Here is a 26,628-nt window from a genome sequence, read left to right as displayed (position 1 = left end):
AAGCGCACAAGGAACTTTCTCAGGGATAAACCATATGCTGGGGCACAGAACAAGTCTCAGTAAATTTAAGAAGATCCAAATCATATCAAGCATCTTTTTGGATCACAGTGCTATGAGACAAAATCAACTACAAGAAAAAAAGCTGAAAAACACATCACAAATATGTGAAGACTGAACAACATGCTACTGAACAACTACTGAGTCAATGAAGATATCAAAGGAGAAATTAAAAATGCCTGAAGATAAATGAAAATATGGTATACCAAAATCTATGGGATGCAGCAAAAGTAGTACTAAGAGGGAATTTTATACAATACAGGCCTATCTCAAGAAACAAGAAGAATCTCTAGAATAAACAATCTAACCTTACACCTAAAGAAACGGAAAAAAGAAGAAAAAATTAAGCCCAAGGTCAGTAGAAGGAAGGAAATAATAATGATCAGAGCAGAAATAAATGAAATAGAGACAAAAAGATAGAAAAGATCAATGAAAGTAAGAACTGGTTCTTTGAAAAGATAAACAAAAATGACAAACCTTTAGTTCGACTTACTCTAAGCAAAAAAAGAAGGCTCTGATAAATAAAATCAGAAAAGAGAGGAAAAATAACAATGGCTATCACAAAAATACAAAGATTATAAGAGAATATTATGAACAGCTATTCACCAACAAATTGAAGAAATGAAAAAATTCTTAGAGTCATACATTCATCCAATGCTGAAACATGAAGAAACAGGAAATCTGAATAGACCAATCTCTAGTAAAGAGATTGAAACACTAATCAAAAGCCTCCCAAAAGACAAAATCCAGTACCAGATGGCTTCACAGATGAATTCTACCGAACATTCAAAGAAGAATTAATACCTATCCTTCTCAAACTCTTCCAAAAGATTGAAGAGGAGGGAAAACTTCCTAATCCTTTTACAAAGCCAACGGTACCCTGATACCAAAACCAGACAAAGATGATACAAAAAGATATATATTACAGGTCAATATCTCTGATGAACATAGATGCAAAAATTCTCAACAAAATGTTAGCAAACCAAATATAACAATACATTAAAAGGATCATACAACATTATCAAGTGGGATTTATTCCAGAGATGCAAGGATGGTTCAACATTCCCAAGTCAATCAATGTGATACACCAAGTAAGCAAAATGAAAGATAAAAATATATATATATTTTTATATATATATATATATGTGTGTGTGTATATACATATATATACATATATAAATAAAATCATCTCAATAGATGCAGAAAAAGCATTTGACAAGATTCAACACACATTTATGATTTTAAAAAACTCTCAATAAAATGGGTATAGAAGGAATGTACTTCAACATGATAAAGGCCATATATGACCAACTCACAGCTTACATCATATTCAGTAGTGAAAAGCTGAAATCTGTTTCTCTAAAATCAGGAAAGACAAGGATGCCCGCTCTTGCCACTCTTATTCAACATAGTATTGGAAGTTCTAGCCAGAGCAATTAGGCAAGAAAAAGAAATAAAATGCATCCAAGTTGTAAAGGAAGAAGTAAAACTGTAGCTATTTTCAGATTTCTATATGACTTTACATATAGAAAACCCTAAAAGCTCCACCAAAAATCAATCAAAAATAATAAATACGGTAAAGTTGTGGGGTACAAAATTAACATCCAAAAATCTGTTATGTTTCTATATGCTAACAAGTAGCTAACAGAAAGAGAAATTAAGAAAACAAACCCATTTGCAATCACAAGAAAAAGACAAAATACCTAGAAATAAATTTAACCAAGGAAGTGAAAGACCTGTACACTGAAAACTATAAGTCATTGTTGAAAGAAATTGAAGAAGACACAAATAAATGGAAAGATAGTCCACACTCATGGATTGGAAGAATTAATACTGTTAAAATGTCCATGTTACCTAAAATAATGTATTCATTCAGTGCAATCCCTATCAAAATTCCAACAATATTTTTAACAGAAATAGAATTTAAAAATTCTCAAATTTGTATGGAACGATAAAAAAAACCCTAGACAGTCAAAGCAATCCTGAGAAAAAAAAACAAACCTGGAAGTACCACATGCCCTGATTTCAAACTATATTACAAAGCTACAGTAATCAAAACAGGATGGTACTGGCAGAAAAACAGATACAAAGATCAATGGAACAGAATTGAGAGCCCAGAAATAAACCCACATATATGTGGACAATTAATTTATAACAAAGGAGCAAAGAATATACATTGGAGAAAGAATAGTGTCTTCAATAAATGGTGTTGGGAAAACTGGACAGCCACATGCAAATAAATAAATAAATAAATAAATAAATAAATAAATAAATAAATAAATAAATAAATAAAGTGGACCACTATCTCACACCATACACAAAAATCAACTCAAAATTAATTAAAGAGTTAAATATAAGCCCTAAGACTATAAAACTACTATAAGAAAATAGACAGTACACTCTTTGACATCAATCTTAGCAATATTTTTCTGGATATGTCGCCTCAAGCAAGGGAAACAAAAGCAAAAATAAACAAATAGAACTACATCAAACTAAAAAGCTTCTGCACAGCAAAGAGAACTATCATCAAAATGAAAAGACAACCTACTAGATGGGGGAAGATATTTGCAAATCATGTATCCAGTAAGGGGTTAATATCCAAAATATATAAAGAACTCATACAACTCAACAACAACAACAAAAAAAAAACATAAACCCTATTAAAAAATGGACAGAGAAGCTGAATAGACATTTTTGCAAAGAAGACATACAGATGAGATGGCTAACAAGCACATGAAAAGATGTTCAGCACCACTAATTGTTAGGGAAATGCAAATCAAAACCACAATGAGATATCACATCTCACCTTTTAGAATGGCTATTTTCAAAAAGGCAAGAAATGATAAATATGGTGAGGATGTGGAGAAAAGGGAATCATACACTGTTGGTGGCAATGAAATTGGTGTGTATTTGGAAAACAGTATAGAGATTTTTCAAAAACATTAAGAACAGAACTACCATATGATCCAGCTATCCCACTGCTGGGTATTTAACCAAAGAATACAAAAACACTAATTTGAAAAGATATATGCACCCCTATATTCACTGCAGCATTATTTACAACAAGCAAGATACAGAAACAACCAATGGTTGATTTGTTGTCCCCACCCCAACAGCCCCCCACCAAATGTAATGGTAAGTGAGAATAGCAACAAATCACTGGTTTTCCCTAACAAATTCAAACCTGTCTGGGCCAAATTTAACACTAACAACACAGGCAGAGACAGCTTATGTATAGAGTCACCTATATGGGAATACTTGAGGAATGCTAAGAATGCTCTACCCCAAAATATTTACCTCATTGATTTTTGACCTTATCAGAATTTATTCCTTTATGTTTAAGCACTGACATCTTTTACAACACAATATTTACTTTGTCATCTTATTGTCATTAGTTCATGTAACCAATGAAGTTTGTTGTTGTGTCATTGTAGCAAAAGACTATGAAAAAGAATAAACATTCAGATATACATATATATGAAATTCTTATTTTTGATCAGGTGCTGATTATAATAAGAATGGACTCAGATGGTGAAAAACATTCACTCGTAAAAATCCTTAACAAAATAGAAGGTAAGGAGCTCTAAATTGTGCTTAATTTGATAACAAATGCTTAAACATATAAAAATGTGTTGATCTAACCAAGTTTTTAATTAGGATGTGATTAACATACCATAAAATCATGCTTTAAAAGTATATAACTCAGTGGGATCTAATCAGTTTTTAAATCAATCTGGACTATTTGTCTGCAATATTAATAAAATACAATGTACTTATAAGTACATTATTGTTATTATTATCAATTGACACCTTTTGTTGTCTACTTGTCACTAATAATACTAACTACTTAAACAACTCTATGAATAGGTTTTATTAACTAGATTTTTACAAATGAAGAAACTAAACTTCGTAAAAGTTACGTATCATGCCAAAATCACAGATAATAAGTGAGGGAACGAGGATCTGAACCTAGGTCTCTCTTGTTCCAGGGTCATTCTTCAACTCTGTTCCCCTTCCAAAACTTTCTACTTTGTGCAGTGGAACCTGTGGCTTATATATAAACTCTTCTCCTTCTTCACCTCCTTAAGTGAAACCCAACTTTTTCTAGATGGTGATGCTTCAGCTGTATCCCTTTCATATAGAGCTTATACTTTTCTTTCTCTATGTATATATACCTCATAGGGATGAGAAGGCCATTTCTTTCTCTCCATGATTGTTTTCAAAACTTTATTCCTCCATCCTTTGAGGATATGATACTGTCATGTCATTCTCTACTATTCCACAGTACTATCCTCTGGTAACCACCTGAACGTTTCTCATCACCCATGGACAGTTTTGCCCCTGGCTCATGGTATTCTCTTTACTCCTAGTCCTGCCATTATCCTAGGTGTCTTTAAGGTGAATGAGTCATTCAACACCCTGACCTTATAGTTTCATTGGCCTTCACGACAAATATGATATTCATACCCTGGCTTTGCCATCGACTGTGTGATAATGCAGAACTGTCCTACCTCTGAACTTTAAACTCTGATATATTGTTCTGTCTATAGCTACCTCTAGCTCATTCATGATCTTTAGCATTCTGGAGATCTATAAATTGTCTACTCCTTTTTTAATTTCATTTTTCCCTCCAGACTTGATGATGTGACCATCACTTTAATCTGTCATGTCCTTCTGTTGTACCCTCTATTTAAACCTCGACTCTGAATCAATTAAGACATTTAACCTCTCTCTTCCTACACCTGAGTTGCTGAGCACTATTGGAGAAAATAAAATAGATTTGTACCACTACAAAAATCATGTTCTCCGAATTTATCTAGGCTTTATGCTGAATATCCCATTTCTTTTGGCATTCAGGATTATATCATTACTACTCTTACTATTTTATTTCAACAGGGTCTACTGACACAATTTTTGACTCTGTAAACTGAAAAATGTTTTCACTCTCTTTGTAATCAGCTACTATCCTCTGTTATCTAGGAGCTAGGCCTTTTTTTTTTTTTTTTTTTTTTTGTCTAGTGGTAGAAAATAACAATGTGGTCCCATCTTTCCATGTGTTTACAAGATCCTAGTAATGTGCTCAGCAAGTAATCTGCTTTGGGATCATAGCTAGTACAAATCACTTAAGGAAATTAGGTTTTAAATAATATGACCTTATAAATTATAAAAGAGAAATAGTATTCACTCCCTTCTAATTGCTTCCAAAACTGTTGTCATTCAAATCAAGTATACATGAAATTACTAAGTATACTCTGTCATTATTACATTACACCTTTGAGAACTTTACAGTTGACAGAAGTACACTGATAGAGTATAGAAGTTATTTTAACTAGAATTAGCTATTCTTAAATCAATTATATCTACCAAAAATAAACTGCATGTGTGGGTACAGAATTTTTTGAAATTTATTATATCTTGTTAAAAAATTAGTAATGAAAGTAATTTAAATCATAATTAAGGCAGGAATAAATCTACGAAACAGGTGGTGTCCAATAAATCTTTTTCTTATACAGCTAGTGGGAAGGAAAAATAAAAACATTCCTACCACACTGAAATGTAGTCTCTTACTGGTTAGTTAGGTACTTAAATTTTTGGCTACAGAAAAAGGTGAAAATCTATCATGATTTTTAGCAAAATAAAATGAATTGCACAGAATTGGAAAGTGTTTAATTTAGTGACTTTAAAATTAAGTTTTTGATCTATTTTATTATTCTACATAAGAAATTAAGAATTTCCATGCTTATAAACACACAACATCCACACACACCAGAAATAGTGCCCATGGTTCAAACTTTCTGATACTCTAGACTTAGAAAAATAATCTAACAAATTGTATTTTAAGCAGTTTCCTTGTTCACAGATCTTTAATTCATTTTTGTGGCAGTGAAACATACGACACAGTTAAAAATATAAATGAACAAAATACTGAAAAAACTTTTTTGTATTACTTTTTTTTCAACAGGTTTGACACTCACTGTCTTACATTCAAACAAAAGAAAAGATTTTCTGGAATCAGAAGGTGTTTTAAATGGGTAAAATGTATTTATTTGTTCATTTCTGGGGAGTAGACATACTAGTTCCACAGGAAAAGCACAATTTCTCCTAGAACTTAACTCTTCAGAAAGATTTAATAAAATCTGAAATTAATCAATGTCTCTACCCTCTTTCTGAGAAAACGCTTTACGTAGAACATTTTAACTAAGTTCATTGCCTTGTATATTATGTATTGTTATTGTCCAGAATTTTAGTTCAATCTTGTTTTAAAATTATCATTATTATTGTTAGTGTCAGTACAAGAAGTACCTTTTTAGACTTACCTTGTTTTTACCAAGTTTTCTGCTCAGCATTCTTTTTTTTTTTTTTTCAGCATTTTTTCTTATATTCTCTTCCTTCTTTTTGAGTTCTCCTTCTTCTGTAGTGCATCCTTTAGAAATTCTTTCACTGAGAGCCTGCTAATAATAAATTTAATGTTGACTGGTCTAAAAATGTTTTTATTTTACCTTATTTTATGTAGACATTGTTTATTTCCAGATAGAAAGCAGAAGTAGAGAATTTTAATTATAGTAAATACTATGTTATATGAAATTTGAAGGTAGGAAAGATAAATATGATATTTAAATATCCATCTTTTTGTTGTTGTCAAATCAATTATGAGCCCACTGAAGGAAAAAAACCCATTCTAGAGTTGTCAGATAATATTCTACTGTATAGAGTTTCGAATATGAAAATCTCACATTTGTGAGAAAATGAGATTGATTCCTCATAGTGATTTATGCATCACTGATAAGACTCAGGTTATAAAAATAGGGCTTCTTGCATTTTTTTTTACTGAAGTACAGTCAGTTACAATGTGTCAATTTCTGGTGTACAACACAATGTCCCAGACATGCATATATATACATATATTTGTTTTCATATTCTTTTTCATTAAATGTTATTACAAGATATTGAATATAGTTCCCTGTGCTATACAGGAGAAATTTGTTTTTTAAAATCTATTTTTATATACGGTGGCTAACATTTGCAAATCTCAAACTCCCGAATTTATCCCTTCCCACACCCTTTCCCCCAGTAAGCCAGAAAGAGAAAGAAAAATACCATATGCTATCACTAGTATGTGGAATCTGAAAAAAAGAAAAAAAGAGGACACTAATGAACTCATGTACAAAACAGAAACAGACCCTTGCATTTGAAGATGTGAAATAGTCCACAGTTTTTTTATATCCTGGTTTTAAAAAAAAAAAGTATGACCATCAGAGAGAAATGTAAAGAAGATTAATTAGCACATCTGGAGAACAAGTAGACAGAAAATATGCCAGTATCTTTCCAAGATAAGCAGGCACAGATTAGAGAAGAATAAAATAGTCAAAATAGTCATCTTTTAGCATTCCAAGTGTATAGTAACACAAGTCTAATTCTATTTTCTTGGCTTTCTTTTGTCTTTAGTACAAGTTTCTGTGTAGTTGTGCACAATCAATATATTGGAGCGGATTTCCCCTGGAGTTATTTCTCATTTGTGGTGGAATATAATTTTGTAGAACACTCCTGTTGGACTGGACACTGTGAAAAACTGAATATTCCTTATGTGGCCTTTAAAGTGATTCTTCCAGACACAGTTTTAAAGAGTAAGGATATAAACTAAAATTGTTTTATTTTTCCTACGAGCATGGAAATTTTGTTTCCTGTTTCTGATCTAGGGAAAGAACAAGCCATAAAATAGAAGACTTGAATTCAAGCTCTAAGTTTACCACCATCTCTGTGCCCTTAAGCAAGGCCTTTAACTGTCTCTTACCTCACAGTCCTCATTTGTAAAGTAGGCTTTACTGATTTAATTTGTCTTCATCCCTTTTACTTCTGAATTTTACTTACAATAGCACAATTTTATTATGTCTAATCTTAATCTGATACTTTTATGCAAGAGAATTTTTAATTGAATTTTAGGGAAAAGTATGTTGACTGATACAGAAAACTTTTAATATGCAACAAAATTATGCACAAGTGCTTAAAAAAGAGTCTAAAACCACTTTGCATGTAGCCTTTGGTTTCTTTGTATTTCTCAGTAAGGCTTCATATGAATAAGGTTGTGAATTCTCAAATCTATTCAATTTAAAAGCTTGTACATTTTTAGTCCCAGTGCAACTCTCTTTCAAAACTTGCCCTTAAGTTACTTTCTATCCACCTCAAGTATGAGTGGGAAATTAGAATTCTGAGACATTCCAACTCAGTTCTAAAAATAGTCACCATAATTATTACTTTGGAATCTTTGATATATAGAATTAAATGTTAAATTGATTAAATAATTAAAACATGGCCCAAGAAAGGATAGAAGTTAAGCATTACTCTTTGAACTTATTCAACCAATTTCTGAATTGAGGCATTTACAACGCTTCAGTTTTCCACTATGATACCACAAGATTTATAGAACTTTATGTATCTTATGTATCTTTATGTACTTGTTCTAAGAAGTAAAAATTCCAAAGTAAAATGAATTGCTGGGTCAAAGGTATGCACACATTCATATATTGCCAAATATCTTTCCAGAAATGCTATCCCAATTTATATTTATGCAGAAAGTGTGAGAGTATCCTTCCCCTTAATTTTTTACTATGAGTAGGTGCTATTAATCTTCTGAATATTTGAGAGAATTAGAGGCAGAAAATATTTTATAGTTGCGTTAATTTGCATGTCTTTGATTGTCCATATCATTTCATATGTGAATTGAATTTGTATAGCCATTCTTTCATAAATTGCCTGTTTCTGTCCTTTGTCCACTTACCTATTGAAGTATGTGTTCTTTTCCTATTGATCTGTATCATTCCCTATGGATTACTGTGCATAATTTAAAATTTTGATGTAAATCAGTATATATATTTACACAATAACTGTCCAATATATACTAAGTGAATAAAGCAGATACTAATATTCAGGTAGAGTAGGATCTGGTTATTTCCTTTTCCTTATTTTTTCAAGTGCATGTACATGTGTGAGTATAGACAAGAAAATATATAGAAAAAGTCTGGAAGTATGCACTAAACTCTGCTTTTAGTGTATAGTAGTGTTACTACATTCTGTTAAATATTTTATTTCTAGGTAGTTGGATAAATACGGTTTTTATTTTATTCTTCAGACTTTATTCTGAATTCATTTTCTTACCATGAATGTTTTTTTATGTTACTCCTTGAACATACATTGTTATTCTCACGTTCAGTAAAAAAGGGAAAGAACTGAAGGATGAGAAAAAGAAATATTTATAATTCTTTTCTTATTTAGAAAGCACCTTGCCGGATAGTTTTGGTGGTTTTCTTTTGGAAATTCAAATTCCATATGTATTTTTCGCATCTGAAGGACTTCTTAATACTCCAGAAATACTTCAGTTGCTGGAATCCAAGTAAGTTACTAATTTCATAACCTTAGCAAAGGTATATATATATCTCAATTGGCTAAGTATTATGCTGTAAATGTGGCACCATTTCTTTCTGACTGACGCCTGGAATAATACCACATATGAATATTTTTCAACAGGATTTATGTCAATTTATACTTCTTTCCTTATAGTAAACCATCATAGTTATTGAATATTGTCTTTTTGGGGTTTATATCAATTTTGTGGAGAAAAAATATTTCATTATTGTTTCAATTTATATTTTAATTGCATTTCTTTTGTTACCAGCAAATATGAACATTTTATGTGGGGGTTTTTTGTGTGAATTATATGGTCATATCTTTGTGTTGTTGCTATTGCTGAGAATGAGTATTCTTATTTCGAGGACTTTAAATACTGCCTAGGAAACAAGATTATGAAGTTCTAAATGAATTATTAAGGTTTTAGACCTTTAGTTCTAAGGTCATATCAACAGTGAGCATTTTTAAATGATATAAAACACTTTATCATAGCACATAAGTTGTCACGAGAAGGTTAGACCTTGGGCTATATATCAAGGAAGGATAATTATGCTGTGATTTTGGTTAAAATGCAGATCTGTTTTCCCTGGTTCTGTTTTTATATCTTAAGGCTGTGGGGCATTCACAGAAAACTATGAGCTTATAAAAGATAGTTAAAATCTAGGCCACTTTTAAGGAGAAAGAAAATAAAGTTCTGATAAATGTAGAATGTTTTAGTCTCATAACACAATGTTTTAAGTTCATGAATTATTACTTAAGGAGCTAGAACAAATTGGTAGAGACATTTGTAATAGTATTATGTACACTAATATTTACCAGAATACCTAAGGCAATGCATATCTCAATTTATCATACTGAATAATTCATAATTTTATTTCTCAAATCTATAAAGTAGAATAAATTGATGTACGAAATTTGCACAGTAGTTCAAATAACTTAATATACAGGAGGACAATACAACTTTTCTTAGAGAATTTTTCTTAGCCATTTGTCTCACCCCCAAACATTGTATTTTACAGCTATAATATTACACTAGTGGAGAGATCCTGCAGTGAGTCATTGAAACTCTTTGGAGGTACAGAGCATTACGTGGTAGTGACAGTTGATGAGCACACAACCATAATTTTGCAGGTAAAACTACATAGTAAAAAATTGAAATCAAATATGTAAAAATATGTATGTAGTCATGTAATTTATTATTAGCTTTACTACGGAGAGCTTAACTATCATCTATTCATGATTTCTTCCAAAACTTTGCAAACGGGCCATAAGTGCTAAAATCATCACTGTAGAAAATGACTATTACCAAGCTTCTTTGATGCCTTATAATTTTTAACATACTTTAAGGAGTTAAAGGAAATATAGAATCTTTAATATTATGTATTGACCTATTTTTAACGATGTTTATAAAATACTTGTAGTTGAAAACTTTAAAACTCAAATTTTAGCCACTCCGTTTCTTAAAAGGGGGTGACATATCAACCATAGTTGTTAATATGAGATTTCCTCTAAGATAAGCAGGGATTGCCTGTAAGTGAGTCGGTTTTTAAAAAGAGACAGAAAAATCTCTTAAAAATCCATATAGTTTAGAATTTAAGATGTATAAATTCTTAACTGAATCTCTCTGATATGTTTGCCTGACTGGAATACAGATTACAAAGCAGTTGATTTAATAGGGTAAAATTGAGGAGCGGAAGCCAGGGTTGATGGTATTGAGTATAAATTAATGGCACATATTATGGTAAGGTACAAGTCTGATTTGATGAGCAAATGGAAACATTATAAGAATTGTATGACAGAAATAAAAAGCTCTGTTAGGAAGGTTCTTAACGGATATTGTGTCTTGCATATTTAAGGTTTTTCTAAAGTTCTTTAGGGGGAAATGTTGCTTGGAAAAACAGTTTTAATCCATAGTTACATAAGTTACGGTCAGACTAAAACAATTCTTGAATTATTCACTCTATCAAAAATAAATTTTGTTAAAGGGAAAAGGGGTTTCTAGATCATTAGAGAGATTCCTAGAAGTCCATTAACTGCTACTTTTTCATCTTCCTTAAATAATCATTCAGTGCAGATTATCCCATGGGGTTTTGCCCTTATGAGTAGCCAGATCCCTGTCTGCAAAGGACTTTGCCCAAGGAGGCGCTCTGTAGGCTGCTTTCTTCGTATCTAGGACTTTGGACGGTTCATGAACCCTCCTTGCTGAAGCTATTATTTACTGCTTTATATCTATTGTAACCTTTCACCTACTACTTCCAGTGTGATTTTAATTTTTCCATAAAATGGGAATCCATTCCCATGCTTCTTCTCAAGTTATAACTTATATATTATAGATTCTGGAAATGTGGTAATAATCATTTCATAACAACTGGTCAACTTAGTGAATCTTTTTATTTTCTTTTCTGACAGGACCTAGAAGAATTAAATTGTGAGAAGGCATCAGACAATATCGTTATGAGACTGATGGCATTATCATTCCAGTACAGCTATTGTTGGATGATCTTTTATGCCAAAAAACCATTGAACTCAGAGTAAATAAACATTCCTTCATCCAAAGTCACATTTATATTTGTTAAGTTATTCAGTCTTTTTCTTTGAATAAAACTAGCTGTGCAAATTTTCCTCTTGCTCATCTAGTTTGCTTTAAGTAAGAGATTCTCAATGTAGAGGCATGCCCATAGGAAAACAAATCAGACTTTCAGAGATGGTATATTTTCCCCAGAAATGTAGTTCAAATCATTTGCTTCTCCTCTACCTCAGTAAGAATTGCTGCTTTAAGTGTTTGAGTTTTCATTAATTTTAAATTCTGGACTCGTCTGTTAAAAGATACTCTTACAGCACTCCTCTCTAAAATCTTATTAAATATACCAACTAAATAGCATCTTACTCTACCTTATTTCATTGATGTGCTTAACTGAAAAATTAACCAAAACATCCATGCCAAGACACTGGCTCAAGTTATCATTATATGTCTCTCCTTTCCCTCATCTCTAAATTTTATGAACCTATTGCTTCTACGTTCTCCTTTTATTCTTTACAATCTGACTTCTCTCCCTACATCTGTACTGATCTCTTTCTTTCAAAGGCCACTTATTTGTGACTTTCTTGTGATCATCTCCAAAAATAATGTTATCTTTCACTGCTCTGAAGTATTTAAGACTGTTCTCAGTGCTTTCTGTCTTGAAACTCTTCATTTCCACAGCACTTCAGTGTTTTGAATCTTCTACCTCCCTAACTACTCCTTCTTTGTCTTTACCTCTTCTTCCTTGTCCCAGTCTCCAAATAGATCTGAATTCTTTTCTTTCTTCTATTCTATCCATAGGAAATCTTATCCACTCTCATAGCTTCAGTCGTCATCTTTGCAATTCGTATATCTATAGCTGCAGTCTCTCTTTGAAATTCCTGACAGGTATCTCTAATTTTCTTTTTAATATTCCCAGCCTGATATTCCACAGGCTCTCAAACTTAACAGAGTATGAATTCATTATATTCTCTGTTTCCTCCAAAACCGTGTCTCCTTTTCTCTGCCCTCTAGCTATATATGACCATTGCCTTGCGTTTAGTCACCAAGGCTAGAAAACAAATCCTACAGATTCAACCACTGGACTTTCTCTTTGATCTGTCCCCTCCCTCCATTTGTATTACCAATATCTTAGTTCAGATTCTTATTATTTTCTGTGGACTATTACAACAAACTACCAATGGTTTCCCCACCTCCAGATGGCTCTCAGTGTTATTCTCCATAATCTGTCATACACTCAATTAATATTCCTAAAACCCAATGAACACTGAGAAAACACCTTCACTGACTTTCCCATTATTTACTGAATACATACAGACTACTCACCCTAACAAGTCTTTAAAATATAATCCCAACATGTGTTTTCAGGTTTAATTTTCACTGCTTTCCATTTCAACCAAAAGAACTGCTCCTTGGCTTGCAAACATGCTCCTCACTTTCCTCCTTCCACTTCTGCTCATACAGTTCTCTCTTCCTACGATATTCTCTGCTTCCTCCAACTATTTCGTCTGGTAGAATTGTGCCTATTTCTCAGGACCTATCCTCAAATATTACTTTTTCATTTGACCTTTCCTCAGTACCACCCACCCATGCATACAAACAGACAGTCAGTTGTAACCTTTCAATCCTTTGGACTCCTTAGCTCTCTGCTTTTTCCTCGTCTTTGATATTTATTGTATTTTGTTTTGTATTATCATTTTGGAGCACTTGCCCTATAGCGCTGACCACACTGCTTTCATATGATGGGTGCTTGGTAAATATTCCTCGATTGAATGAATAATCTTTCCTACTAAATTGCAAATTTGTCTTATTCATTTCTTTAACCTCTACAATACTACATAACACCACATCACTCATAGTGGAAATTTCAAAAATATTGTATAGTTTAGTTATTAGATAAGGTACAGATACCTTCTTATTTGGCATTTGCTGTGTGATTTTTTTTCTTTATTGACTTTCTGGTTTGACTCCATTGTTGTATCTTGCTGTACCAAGCAGTACAGTATACAATTATTATCACGTGGGGATAACTGTAAGTTAGAGTGTGAGACTCCAGACACCTTGGGTTTTAATCTTTCTTCTATTAATGATAACCTCTAATGATCATTGAATCTAGTTTTTCCTTTCTACTAGAACTGAAAAATAAAAATAATAATTTAGGTCTAAATATTCATTTTGAAGGTTAATAAATGCTGTAAAGCATTTTAAACTTTATAAAGAACTAGGAAGTGTTCTGGATAAATAATTGATTTGGAATTTTTTAAATTTGTTTTTGGATTGGTACCTGCCTAGGGGTGCAATTGAAGTACAAGGGAGAATAAGAGGAGATTTACACTTGTTTTTAATAAGTACAACCAGACATCAAATGAGTAGAAAATAGTAATATAATTTTTTTAGGTACTATCTTACAGAAAAGGCACTTCATCACCTAGCACTGATATATGCAGCTTTGGTTTCATCTGGGCTAAAATCAGAAGAACTGGATGTAAAGGTATTCTTTTTCTAAATGTTTGTTCCTAAGTATTTTTCATAAACCAAAATTATCCTGAAACTCTACTGCCCAGTGAGGAGAAACATTAAATGGGTAAACTAAAAAACATTTAAAAGCCATATAAAGAATAGTTTTAAAATTAACAAATATTATTTCCACTTAAATTTCTGTTCTAAAAGCCTTTAATGAATTTAAATTCTTACTTAATTTAATGAATTTGAATTATTATATTTTATCATGATTACTTAGATTTTTTGAAACATGGCAGGATATAAATAAAAATAAATATCCCTTGATGAAAAATATTCACTTATGAAAGATATACCATATTTATCTACTATAAAATGAAAATCTTATGACATATTAATAGAGCAATATCTTGGTGATCTCTAATCAGTCTCCTTTCTTGCCTTTTTTCAATGACCCACTCTGAAGTTTATATATTCCCCCCAAATTTAGGGCTCAGTCCTCTATTGTTAACACTTTATATTCCTTCCTTGATAAACTCAGACATTCCCACAAATTTAGCTTTCATTTCTGAGAAAATCCTTAAAATTTTCATAATTTTTCTTAAGGCCTGCACCTATATTCTAGATTCTACCAGAAATATCCACATGAACATTCCAGAGGTATCTCAAACTCTGCACGTCCAAAACACAACTTCTCATCCTTCCCCAAACTTATGTTGACCTAAAACAAATAGACTGCCAGTTATTTCTGCAGCAAAAATGGGTTCGTTCAGAATCAACAAAGAATTGCAGTTCAGGGTCTGCAGCCATGGTGAGCCTATGTGAGTCACAACACAGCTCAAAGAGGTGAACTCTTTTAAAGAAAGGAAAAGGACATTGGGGAGGGCTATAGTAAACAAAGAGTCCATTGGAGGAGTTCAGAGTTCAAAGTATAGTGGCCTTCCATTGAGTTCTCCCATTCTTCCAATAACATTTTATATCTTTATTATAATAAAAGGTGTTTATTCACATATCCTCCACCCTGGAGAGTGAGAACTAGGCCCTTTTCTTTATAAAACCTATAGCATCTAGCACAGTGTTTTGTACACAGTAAAAATACTCAACAAACAGCTACAAAATAGAGTTAAATGAAGGCACAACCTGTTAAGAAAATCAACAAATCATCTATTTGAAATAGAATCCAGATCATTTTGATCCTGTGATGCATATTAAACATAGAAATAAAATTCTTGGAAAAGTTATCTAAACAAAATGAATGGCAAATGTAAATTTGTCTCATTTATTCATTCGAGTGAGGTTTCACCACTTAATCAGACTCTTTTCTTTTCAGCTACTAGTAAGCAATCACATGCAAAAATGTGCTTTAGGAAATCATTTTATTCCTCTATACATGGGGTATCTGACAGTAGTGAGTGACACTGCGTTCAGAAACAGCGACAGGGCCCATAGAGGACATGTTCCAAGGCAGGCATTTGGGGATGAAATAGGAGGTACTGCCCAGGCACGGTCCATTCCAAACAGAAGTCTGCTCCCACCTGGGTCAAACTACTCCAAAAGCGTCTTAAGTTTACATAATCATCTTAAAAGTAGGTCCATTTACCCATGGAATTTGAGAAGCAAGTAGGATCAGTTTGCTCTTACTCTCTTATCAGTATGTCACCAATATTCAAGCCTCCCATTCTCCTAACTTGATGACATTATTACATTAAAGGGGGTTCCCTAAACTCATATCATTTTAGAATATATTTACTAATATGGCTTTTGGCCTTTTAGGCAAAAAAAATTCATCAGTTTGATCTTTTTTTCCCCAATCATCTGAATAGCCTGGCCATAAAGGAAGTACTAGGAAATTTAAGTATATTTTCTTAAACTAAAAGAAAATACTACCAGTAGTGTCATGCCATATTTTACTATAATCTAAAAAAAAAAAAAAAAGTTCTATAAATTTCTTATGAACTCTGCAGAAAAATGCATAGATACACACATATGCAAATTTTTTAAAACAATGTTAGGGAGGGTTCTTGAATCTCCCAAAGTCTAGCCATAAGCTCCAGAATCCTTGCCTTAATAAATTAAGGTAATATTCATTACTATTATAAAATTATGCCCTTTAAATAAAATTTATATTTAAATAAAAGTGTCAAATCTTCTAAAAACTTCCCAAAACTTTTAATAAAATAAATTTGGAATTTAACAGTGTGTTTCTGTGCACTGTATAGATTTAATATAATATAAAGAAAATCCTTCTTTAGCATGCATGTACCCCCAGATATGTGTTAAGAGTTTTGTATCTGTTATTCTTGTGAAAGAAAAAAAATCATAATTACTTTGTACAGTCTTTGTTTCTTAAATTTCCACTACAGGACAGAATACAGAATATTTATATTTTTAAGATATGATCGTTTAGGACGGTATTCTCTATCCAAATTAAATTGCTAACCCATGAGCCATCTTTCTTTCAACCGAATCTAAAAGATGAAGAAGATAAAAATAGAAATGAAAGGGGAAGGAAAAGGTGGCATTTCAGAAGAGAGAAGGGCATGGAGGAAAACACAGCAAACAGGAAGTAGGGGATATTAAGACATTCTTTTTAGAGTTAAGTTTTGCACACATGCACACACACATCCCTACGTACATCACATCACACATTTTTGGCATGGGTATCTTAACATCAGATAAGCCAAGATTAGATGAACAATTCCAAAAACCTCCAAATCAAAATATATTTTTACTTTTGAATACAGAATCAAATTAATCTGTAAATATCCTGGTTTTTCAACTTTGTTTTTGAAAAATCTTGTACTACATTTTAAAAATTCTTCTTTTCATTTGAGAACTACTAGGTTTAACGTAGAAAAAGCAAAATATTAAATATTACTAGTGACATCCAAGTTGCTTTTTATTCTAATATAGAGGAACTATAAAGCACCAAATATATTTTTTAAACTTTATTAATAAATGCCAAATGGAAGTGAAGAAAAACAATTTAGTCCCCAAAACTGCAAACTACAAGGAAATCATATTTAAAGAAGGAAAGAAAATTGTTTATCCTCACACACACACAAAAATGTCCTGGATTTCACAATACATAAATTAATAAATTATATATAAAATAGTGTTCAAAGATTAGAATCTGCTGGGGGTTTTTTCTTCTAATTATAAACAATTTTTGAATGATACTCTTTGCTTCCTAATATTTCCTATAGTCTAACATATAACATGTATTTTAGCTTGTAATTTCCCCAGGAGTGGAAGAGACTGCATTGATAATTCGACAAATCGCTGACCACAATTTAATGACCTCGAAGAGAGACCCTCATGAATGGCTGGATAAATCCTGGCTTGAAGTTTCACCATCTAAGGTTTATTTCCAAATATATAACTTAGATATTTGCAAAGCAAATATACATACATGTACTTGAATTCTCTTTCTGGTAGCATATTCTTGTTCTGTCACAGTTTTATGAACATGTATAACAATAACCATGATGCACAACATCTATTTAGATAATTTTTCAGAATTATAAGTGTTTTTAAATTTCATAGAACTATTTTAATGGGATCTTTCATAATGAACTTTCAAACCTAACTTATAGAGTGAGCTAATGGCTTCAGTGTCTAATATTTTAAAAACGTAACTATTTTTCTAATTCCTAAATTTAAACATTTAAGAATGTAGATATATCAGAAGAATAGTAAAATACTATCATTTCATGATTTTTTGGTAATTCAATTATATAGTTGAAAGTGAAAGTAGAGTTACAAAATAGTTATAAGATTAAACAGTTAATTTTTAGAAATTCATTTTGTTGAAGCATAAATATTTCGAGGTTCTCATACCAACCTAGTGTTTTTGTTACCTTTATTTTAAAATATATTCAAATCCTGAACCCATGAAAAAAAAGTGATAAAGATCTTTATGTACTAACATGGAATGACCTGTATCTTATATTGTTAAGTGAAACATGAAAGTTGCAGCACAGAGCATGCAGTACACTCCTAAGTGTGTAAAATAAAGGGAAATTAATATTTGTATGTATTCATTTGTAAGTGAACAAAATATCTCTGGAAGGATCCAAGAAATAATAACATTGATTATCTCCAGAAAGATTCTGAGGAAATGGAGTAGAAATGGGACTTCTCGCTGTATAACTTCTAGTGCCTTTTAAATTTTGAACCATGTGACTATTTCAGCTACTCAAAAAATAAAATTATAAAACAAATAAAATAAAATATTCATACATATTAAATCACAGGACTGTTACACGTCTAAACAGAACATAGTACTATCAGCAAGTACGGGTATAATTAATTATGACATGTATGAATGTATTGCAATTTCCTTCCTACTACTTACATATCTTCCTGTCCTTCCTGTCCAAGCTACTCACATGTCTGTCATTTGATAAAATCCAAGAGTGTGCGAAAAGCCAGCATAACCCAGAAAAAATAAAAAAGAGCTTGGCAGTAAAAACGGCTGCTACATTTCTAGACATTTTTGAAATCTCCCAAAAACATGTTTGTCAAGGTCAGTTCTGGTTGACGGAAGTTCTTCCTGTAGTACTCTTCTCAATTTCACAATAAGCCTTTCCTGAAATCATAACATCTGTTAGATCTCATAAACATGGTTCATCTCAATCAAATCATGATAGTATACGGCCTACAAAGGGAGACCTAAAGAAATCTTGAGGTATGCAACTAAGTCCCCTAAAAGGTTTCTCATTAGAAAGTCTATCATTAGGTAAAACAGTTGTCCTTTGAAGGGAACAAACTGTAATGAATCTTTTTGGATGAGTGATTAGACTGAATTAACTTTAAGATCCTTCCCAATTCTGGGTGTATAAATCTTTACTGCCAAACAATTTTCTTTCTCTCCTGGTCATACTTTTTTTCTAGCCATCTCAAATTCAGTGGTAGGAGCAACAACAAAAATTTTAGTCTGCTGGAGTGACAGAATAAAAAGACCACTGGCTGATTATTCTGTACACTCTTTTCTAGGAAGAAATGTACCTACTTGATTTTCCAAGTATTAATCCATTGGTAGCTCAGCTCATGTTAAATAAAGGACCTTCACTGCACTGGATATTGTCAGCAACTCTTTGTCAACTTCAGGAACTCCTACCTGAAGTTCCAGAAAAAGTGTTAAAGGTTAGTTACTTGAGATCCGTATCCTTATATGAGTTTATTCCCTTTCCATTTGAGTATCTATGTTTGCCATAAGGGTTTTCAAAAGGAAGGTATCCAAGTTTGTTTTAGACTTCACAGGGCAAAGAAATCATTTTCTTACACTAATGTTAATATAGAATTCTCATTAGCTGTCAATCACATACGTTTTAAAGCTATCTTACATAGATAATTCAGTACAGATTGTTTATCACACTTTAAATCATTTTGAAGTGTTATAGTGCCCACACATATTCAATTACACACTCTACATCCCTTCCAAACAATCCTGATGCCCTTCATTGTAGTAGTAGCTAAAGAGAACGTTAGCCTTTTTGGTAAGTTTCTTTAATTTTTATGAAGGAAATGGTATTCATGTATAACTTGTGTAACTAAAAATTCTATAATAAGTGATTAGAAAATAGATGCAAATTACCATAAGTTTTTCTTTTAATGGCACCTAATTATGTTATGTTCTTATTACATGGATCAGTAAAATCATACCTTTGAATGAACTACTTATTTATATTTTCCTTCTTTCCATTTAGACAAGCATCATTATTTGTATTTACTTGACTGATGTTTGTATTGTATTTGTATTATATTAATTAATTTTTAAACTTTTTTTTTTAGCATTTTTGTGGCATCACTGCCTTATTCAAGATTAGTCCTTCCATAACAAAATCACCTCAAATTTCATCGCCTCAGGAAAATAGGAATCAGACTAGTACCTTTGCTCCTCAGAGTTCAGCTGCTGGCTCTTCAGATTCTGTCTTTCAAGAACATAATGAACATGACCATTGTTCAGACTTACAAGAGACAGTGCATGAAGACACAAACACCGCTTCAAATTATGGCTCTTCCCTTATGGAACTAAAAGAGATGCCATGCATTTTACCTCCTGTGACTTCCTATAATCAGACCAGCTACTGGGAAGAGTCCAGTTGTAACCCTAACATAGTGCAGAATAATTCCTTCCTGGCTAATACAGAATCAAGGAATGTGTCTGGTAATTCCTTTCTGAATCAGAATGATTCAGAATCAGATGTCTTTTCTTTGGGTATAACACAAATGAATTATGAAACCATAATATCACCAACTGACACTCAGAAGAGAGTTGCCCCTAATTTTATAAATTATCAGAAAAAGGGAACACATGAAGCAAAAGGACCTATAAATAAAGAACTATCTGCCCCTACCCTTCCACTAGCGGGGTCTCAATCTCCTTTTTGTTGGAACTTTAAGAAAAATGTATGGGAACAACAGAATCAGTCATTCAACTTACAGTATGGTGCAGAGCAGACTCCGTGTGACAAATGGTACTCTCAGAAAGACAGCTTATTCACTAATCAGCAAAAATGTCTATCAGATGAGTTAGAAGGCTTCATCTCTGAAAGTTCAAATGCTGGGACTAAAAAGACCTTCTGGAGAGAATTACCGTCTGTCCCCAGTTTGGATTTATTTTGTGCTTCTGACTCTAATGTAAATGAAAAAGAATTCAACAATCTTTATTCCTACCAGAGAGCTGGAAAATGTTTAGAACAGAAAAGGCACTTTGAATCTTCATCCAACTCAGGAGACAAGAAACCATTAACAGGTAACACTATCCAATAGTTGATAAAACTACTCTCTAATGTAACTTTAAAAGATAAAACCATTTCCAAATCTGAAAAGTTGTTTAATTACTACACTTAAGAATCTTCAAAAACTTTGGGATCAAAGGTATAATCAAAATTCTAATTATAGACTCTTAAGAAAATAAGTGCAAAGAAAATATGTCAAATTCTTGTAGCTTTAGATGAACTAAGCATTCAACTTAAGAAGTTAAAAATAAAAACAGACGACATCTAAGTAAAGCAGAAGACTAAATTAACAAAGACTAGAAAAATGAATGAATTAGAAAATTAGCCTCTTTGTCAAGCAAGGCTATTTAATGAGCTAACATGTAAAAGAGCTTATTATATTCCCTTTATGTGGATTATTTAATTCCGACAATCCTATTAAATGGATACTATTATTAGTTCTCTCTTTTGTAACTGATGTTTTGAACATATTTAATCATATCAGTGTTTTAAGAGGACAATTTTATTTTCTCATTTCTGATAATTATACTTTTTCTTTGTGTCATTTCTTACTATTTTGGCCTGAGGATCTAAAACAAAATCTTAAGTTCTAATGGCCATATAACGATGGCCTTACTATGATTTGGGAGGTGGGGGGGTGGAGAAAGAAAGATGCTGGAAGCTTCAAAACTCCTCTTTTGCATAGGCCATTTTGTGAGTCCTGAGAGGGGACAGAAAATCTTATATTCTTTGTTTTATTAAAAAAGGACTTCCCCCCAAAGTACATAAGTCCCAGGACTCACAGAACTTGGATTTGGTCCCACTTAATGGTCATAATTTGTTTTGCTCCTGATTTTAATGGGAAATATTCTATCCCTAGTTTTATAAGAACTTTTGTGAGGAACAGATGCTGAATTTTATCCAAACTATTTTTGGTCCCCTGTTGGAAAAAATCAAACATGTTTTCTCCATTGACATTAATGTCAATATTTATAGGTTTACTAATAATATATCATTTTTATCATTTCTGTGATAAACCTAATTGGCTTTTGAGGAGTGGTTTTTTTTTAAATATCCTATTTATTATGGTTGCTAATATTTATTTGATTTTCATACCTACATTCATAATGAAATTAACTTATTTTGTTCTTTATTTGGACTCCGTCACATTCTGACATAAAGGTTATTCTAACTTCACAAATGAACTAGGTTAAAATTCCATCTTTTTCCCACTCTGGAACAAATTAAGCATGTGAATTACTATGTACCTCTTAGCATAAGGCTTCCCAATCTAGGAGATAATCCTCCCATTTTCTCAGTGAGACCCAAGAAATTATTTAATAAATTTTAATATTTAAGCTTTTAGGGATATAGATGGAATAGTCAATGTCCATCTATATTTCAATTTATTAATTTAGCTATAGTTATAAATATAAAAATTATATATAAATAGCATTGGTTTAGAAATATTGGGTTTTGTCCACTTTCCAATTATTTTCATAAAATAATTGCATTCAAACAGTTCACAAGAACCTTTGAGGCTAGTATCTTCACTATCACTATGGCAAATTTTGACTTTTTTACTGTGGTTTTCCATAGCACATCATTACCCCCAAATATGTTGTTTAAGATGTAACAGTTTTTGAATTAATATTGATGCAGCCCTAGGAAATTTGTTTAAAGCCACTGATATAAACTCAAGAAAATTTTCCATTTGTCCTTAATGTATATTTGTGATCTCTGTGATAAAATTATCTACTGCATTGCCTTTTTAATTTGCTTATAATGGCATCCAACTCTTGCAATTATGAGATTTTATCACTGGGAATAATTACTAAAATCATTTAAAATACTTTAGCCTCCCCTTTCCTTAATTCAATCAATCAGCCCCATAAGTATCCAAATCTAGAATATTTCAGACTAATGTGTCACATATAATACAGTCATAAAAGGTGAGTCTAGACATGATCACCACCTACATATATCAGAGCTCAGGATAAACACCACAACAATACAGATATGCATTAAGGAATAGGCTTAATGAAGGGAAATTTAAAAGCAAGAGTCTTAAATGCAAGGAGATTTAATTGTTTGTACAAGACATGAGCAAACAAATATATGTATCTAACACTAATTAGTATTGGGCCATTAGGAACAGGTGCATTTATGCTAGAAAACATAATTTTTAATAGTCATTATTTTATCTTGTTTGGAAATTTTAACACTTTGTATAGATAGATGGTGAAAAGACAGGATCCATTTGAACAGCTGGGAAAAAAAATAGCTACACTTATTACTCAGCAATAAAATGGTTTTCCTTTTTCTCCTTTTAACAGATTTCACGTGTTCACCACTACCGCAATTCAAAAAACGTCGTCTAGTGTATGAAAAAGTCCCTGGTAGACTTGATGGACAAACTCGTCTAAGATTTTTTTGAAAGAAAGAATATTGTGCTACATGCCACATTCCATTGTTTCTTTTGCTAAACTGGTAACAAAATGATTTAGATGTACTCATATATCGAAGAAAATGCAGTTGTTCTTAGATGTTCGTGGTGATTCTATATTAAATTTTCATAGTATATATTTTGCCCTATAGTTTATATCTTTTTAAGTAAAATATTCTAATTAGCATAATATTGTTAAAAGATCCAGATTTTTCCCAGATTCACCCAGCCTTTTTTTTTTTAAAGAGAAATAGAAAACCTCACTGTATGTATGTAAAAGGTTTATTTTGTTGTCTCCTGAGGGCTCACTGCCTCCCAGCTTTCCTCCAGCAAGCCTTTCAAATGAGCCTCCATCTCAGTCTGACCCCCTGAGTCTGAACTGAAGATCACCACAGTCAACCCTCCACCACCAACAGAGTTAAAACCTAGGGTAAAACTGAAGTTAGAGAACTTCCAGTTTAAAATGCTGCGTTCATAAACAAAATTTTCAGACAAATCACTAAGAGAAAATATTTGCAACCCACATGATAGAAAAAGGGCTTACATTCCTAATATACAAAGAATTCCTACAAATTGATAGGAAAAAGACAACCTAATAGAAGAATGGCAAAATATATGAACAGATTAAACACATAAGAAACAAAGTAGCCAATAAACATTTGAAACAATTTTCAGCTTCATTACTTATTAGGCAAATGCAAAGCACAACAATAAGTTACTGTGTTTTCACCTATCAGATTGGCAAATTTTTTGAGAATTCATCATATCCATTGTCAGCATGTGGGAGGAAGAACACTTTCCTATATTGTTAGCACAACATTTTGGGAGGATAGTTTGCATATTTTTAAATGGATGATTATAGGTTTTTAATTACTATAGTATTTGTATTCCACTGAATACATTTAAAAGAAAGATGTAATAATTTCATTTTTAAATGTCAGAATGTCTAATAAAATTTTATTCTTTGCAACTGTTCAAAATTATGATGAAACATTTATATGTCAATGATTTTTGTCATTATTTTAGCAAAAATGTTTGAAGACCACAGGCATATTGTCTCACTTTCCTGACTTCTGAAATTATCACCTGGTTGCTACCAAAATTGACCTCTACTTTCTTGGACCCAAAGGACCTTCAGACACCACCTTATGTGACTTCTCTTCAGCGTTTGATACTGTTAATCACATCCTCCTTTTTGAAACAGACTTGACTTCACATCAGCTCTCTGCCTTTCCTCTTCTCTTTCTACTACACTTTCATTTATAAGATGTTTGGTTTCACTTGGGTGTGTAGAGGGTGGAGACTTTAAAGAGAAACTATTTCTGGAAATCTTATTGGAATTTCTGTTGTACTTTAAGTTTTGGCAGGGTTACTCCCAAACTAAGGTAAAGCTAAGTCTTCCCAGCTTGCAGATCTCCTTGATCCCGTCTTTAATCAGCTTCCAGAGAAGAGGACTTTCTCTACAGGCCCTGGAATGGGGCAAGCTCAGGCCAAGCTGCCAACACCCACCTCCCTGCTTCCTCACCGAATGGAGAGAAAGCATCTGAGTCCTCCTGCCGGCATTTCTCAGTGATGCTTGGTGTCTAAGGGCACATTCGTTCTCCCTGGGCCCGGAGCAGCCTCTTGTGCTACGGCCCATCAGAGGTGTTATTGGGCGGCAAGTCCTGTGTCGGAGGCCTGGGAACAGTGGATGAAGTCAGTGAGCGCTGCTCCAGCAGAGCACTCCCCGGGAGCCAATGTCACGTGACACATTGGGTTGGTTCACAGGAGAAACCTGGAGGGTCTGGACAGGCCCTTGTTAGGGAACCAAAAGTGTCAGTCAAGCCTCCAACATCTTCTCCCATATACCCCATTACATGGAATTATTTGAAACAGCCCCAACTTCCCAGGTTGGCTCTTGCCATGGAAACTGATTCTTTTTCTGACAGCATTTCCCCACGAGGTTTCTCATGTCCTAAGCGTGTTAACTTGCCCTGAGATGCATGGCTGCTGATAGTGATGCTCACCTCTGAGGGCTCTTGAGCGGCCTTACCTCAGCTCCTAGGCCCAACCCAAACTTTGTAGGACCCACCAGAACATCAGCTGTCCCTTCCAACTGTGGATGCACACAGGATACCCCTTCCCTTGTCACTGACTCTCAGTGTACAACTGGGGGTCAACACCAGGGTGTCCCACCCCTTGCCTCTCATAGGAAGAGCCTGGTTATTCTCCCCAAATAATAAGCCTACCCTAAAGAAAAGGATCCAACAATTTTAATAGATAGAGCAGCCTGGCTTAGAGAGGGTGAGAAGTACAAACTGTAGCAATCCACAATGAGGGCTGAAAAAAAGTCACTTTTCTGCCTTTTGTTTTTCTATTTGTGTTTTACAATTTTTATCATACAAGAGTTTTTAAATTCAATACTTAAATTACTTAATTTGATCGTCAAGCATACATATTCTTTTCTGTTTTGAGTTCTGGGTTTCCTGCCTTGCTTAGGAAACCTCTTTCACCCTGAAGTTACATAACTATTCTCCTAACTTTCTTCTGCTGCTTCTGTATTACCTTTCTTTAACCTATGTGGAATTTTTTTACATAGTATAATACAGGCCTTTAATATCCTTCCAAATGGATAGCCACCACTTATTATGTTAACTACACTTTCCCACTGAATAGAAAAAAAAAAAGTCAAGGCTATTTCTGAACTATTATGATCCATCCAATCATCTATTTGTCTATTCTTACACCACGATAATATTGTTTGTTTTGGATGTTTTTTCTTAATTTTTTGTTCTTTTAAATCATATTGTTTTGATTCAGCAGCTTCAAAGTGAGTTTTGGAATCTAGTAAGGCAAGTTTCACCCTCCCATGTTTTATACACATGGATTTTTAAGAACTATTCTTGGACACTTGATTTTCCATATGAACTTTCAGATGTTTTAATCAGTTTCCTTTTGAAATGAGGAATTCCACTAAATTTATAAATGAATTTTAGTAAGATTACATTTTAATGAAATTGTCCTAATGTCCTCTGTTC

General features: G+C 32.7%; 1 protein-coding gene and 1 long non-coding RNA gene across 2 annotated transcripts in view; one reads left to right on the top strand and one right to left on the bottom strand.

Moving 5' to 3' along the window:
- The window catches only part of LOC123612841 (uncharacterized), a 51,776-nt gene extending 44,080 nt beyond the window's left edge, over positions 1 to 7,696 (bottom strand). Inside the window, exon 1 of the long non-coding RNA XR_012506501.1 lies at positions 6,375 to 7,696. This is a non-coding gene — a long non-coding RNA (uncharacterized LOC123612841). The remainder of the gene's footprint in view (positions 1 to 6,374) is intronic.
- SHOC1 (shortage in chiasmata 1) overlaps positions 1 to 25,173 on the top strand; it is a 54,377-nt gene extending 29,204 nt beyond the window's left edge. Inside the window, exons 16-26 of the mRNA XM_045506748.2 lie at positions 3,558 to 3,630; positions 6,020 to 6,089; positions 7,504 to 7,682; positions 9,328 to 9,445; positions 10,479 to 10,590; positions 11,869 to 11,990; positions 14,378 to 14,471; positions 17,671 to 17,802; positions 19,439 to 19,588; positions 20,237 to 21,200; positions 23,502 to 25,173. Of these exons, the coding sequence (XP_045362704.2) occupies positions 3,558 to 3,630; positions 6,020 to 6,089; positions 7,504 to 7,682; positions 9,328 to 9,445; positions 10,479 to 10,590; positions 11,869 to 11,990; positions 14,378 to 14,471; positions 17,671 to 17,802; positions 19,439 to 19,588; positions 20,237 to 21,200; positions 23,502 to 23,602 (2,115 nt within the window). The 3' untranslated portion in view covers positions 23,603 to 25,173. The remainder of the gene's footprint in view (positions 1 to 3,557; positions 3,631 to 6,019; positions 6,090 to 7,503; positions 7,683 to 9,327; positions 9,446 to 10,478; positions 10,591 to 11,868; positions 11,991 to 14,377; positions 14,472 to 17,670; positions 17,803 to 19,438; positions 19,589 to 20,236; positions 21,201 to 23,501) is intronic.
- The last annotated feature ends 1,455 nt before the right edge of the window (positions 25,174 to 26,628 follow it).

Source organism: Camelus bactrianus, chromosome 4 (assembly GCF_048773025.1).
Source record: "Camelus bactrianus isolate YW-2024 breed Bactrian camel chromosome 4, ASM4877302v1, whole genome shotgun sequence".
In the NCBI taxonomy this organism is placed as follows: Eukaryota; Metazoa; Chordata; class Mammalia; order Artiodactyla; family Camelidae; genus Camelus; species Camelus bactrianus.
The sequence above is the reverse complement of the archived record's forward strand: the minus strand, read 5'-3'. Positions and strand labels throughout refer to the sequence as shown.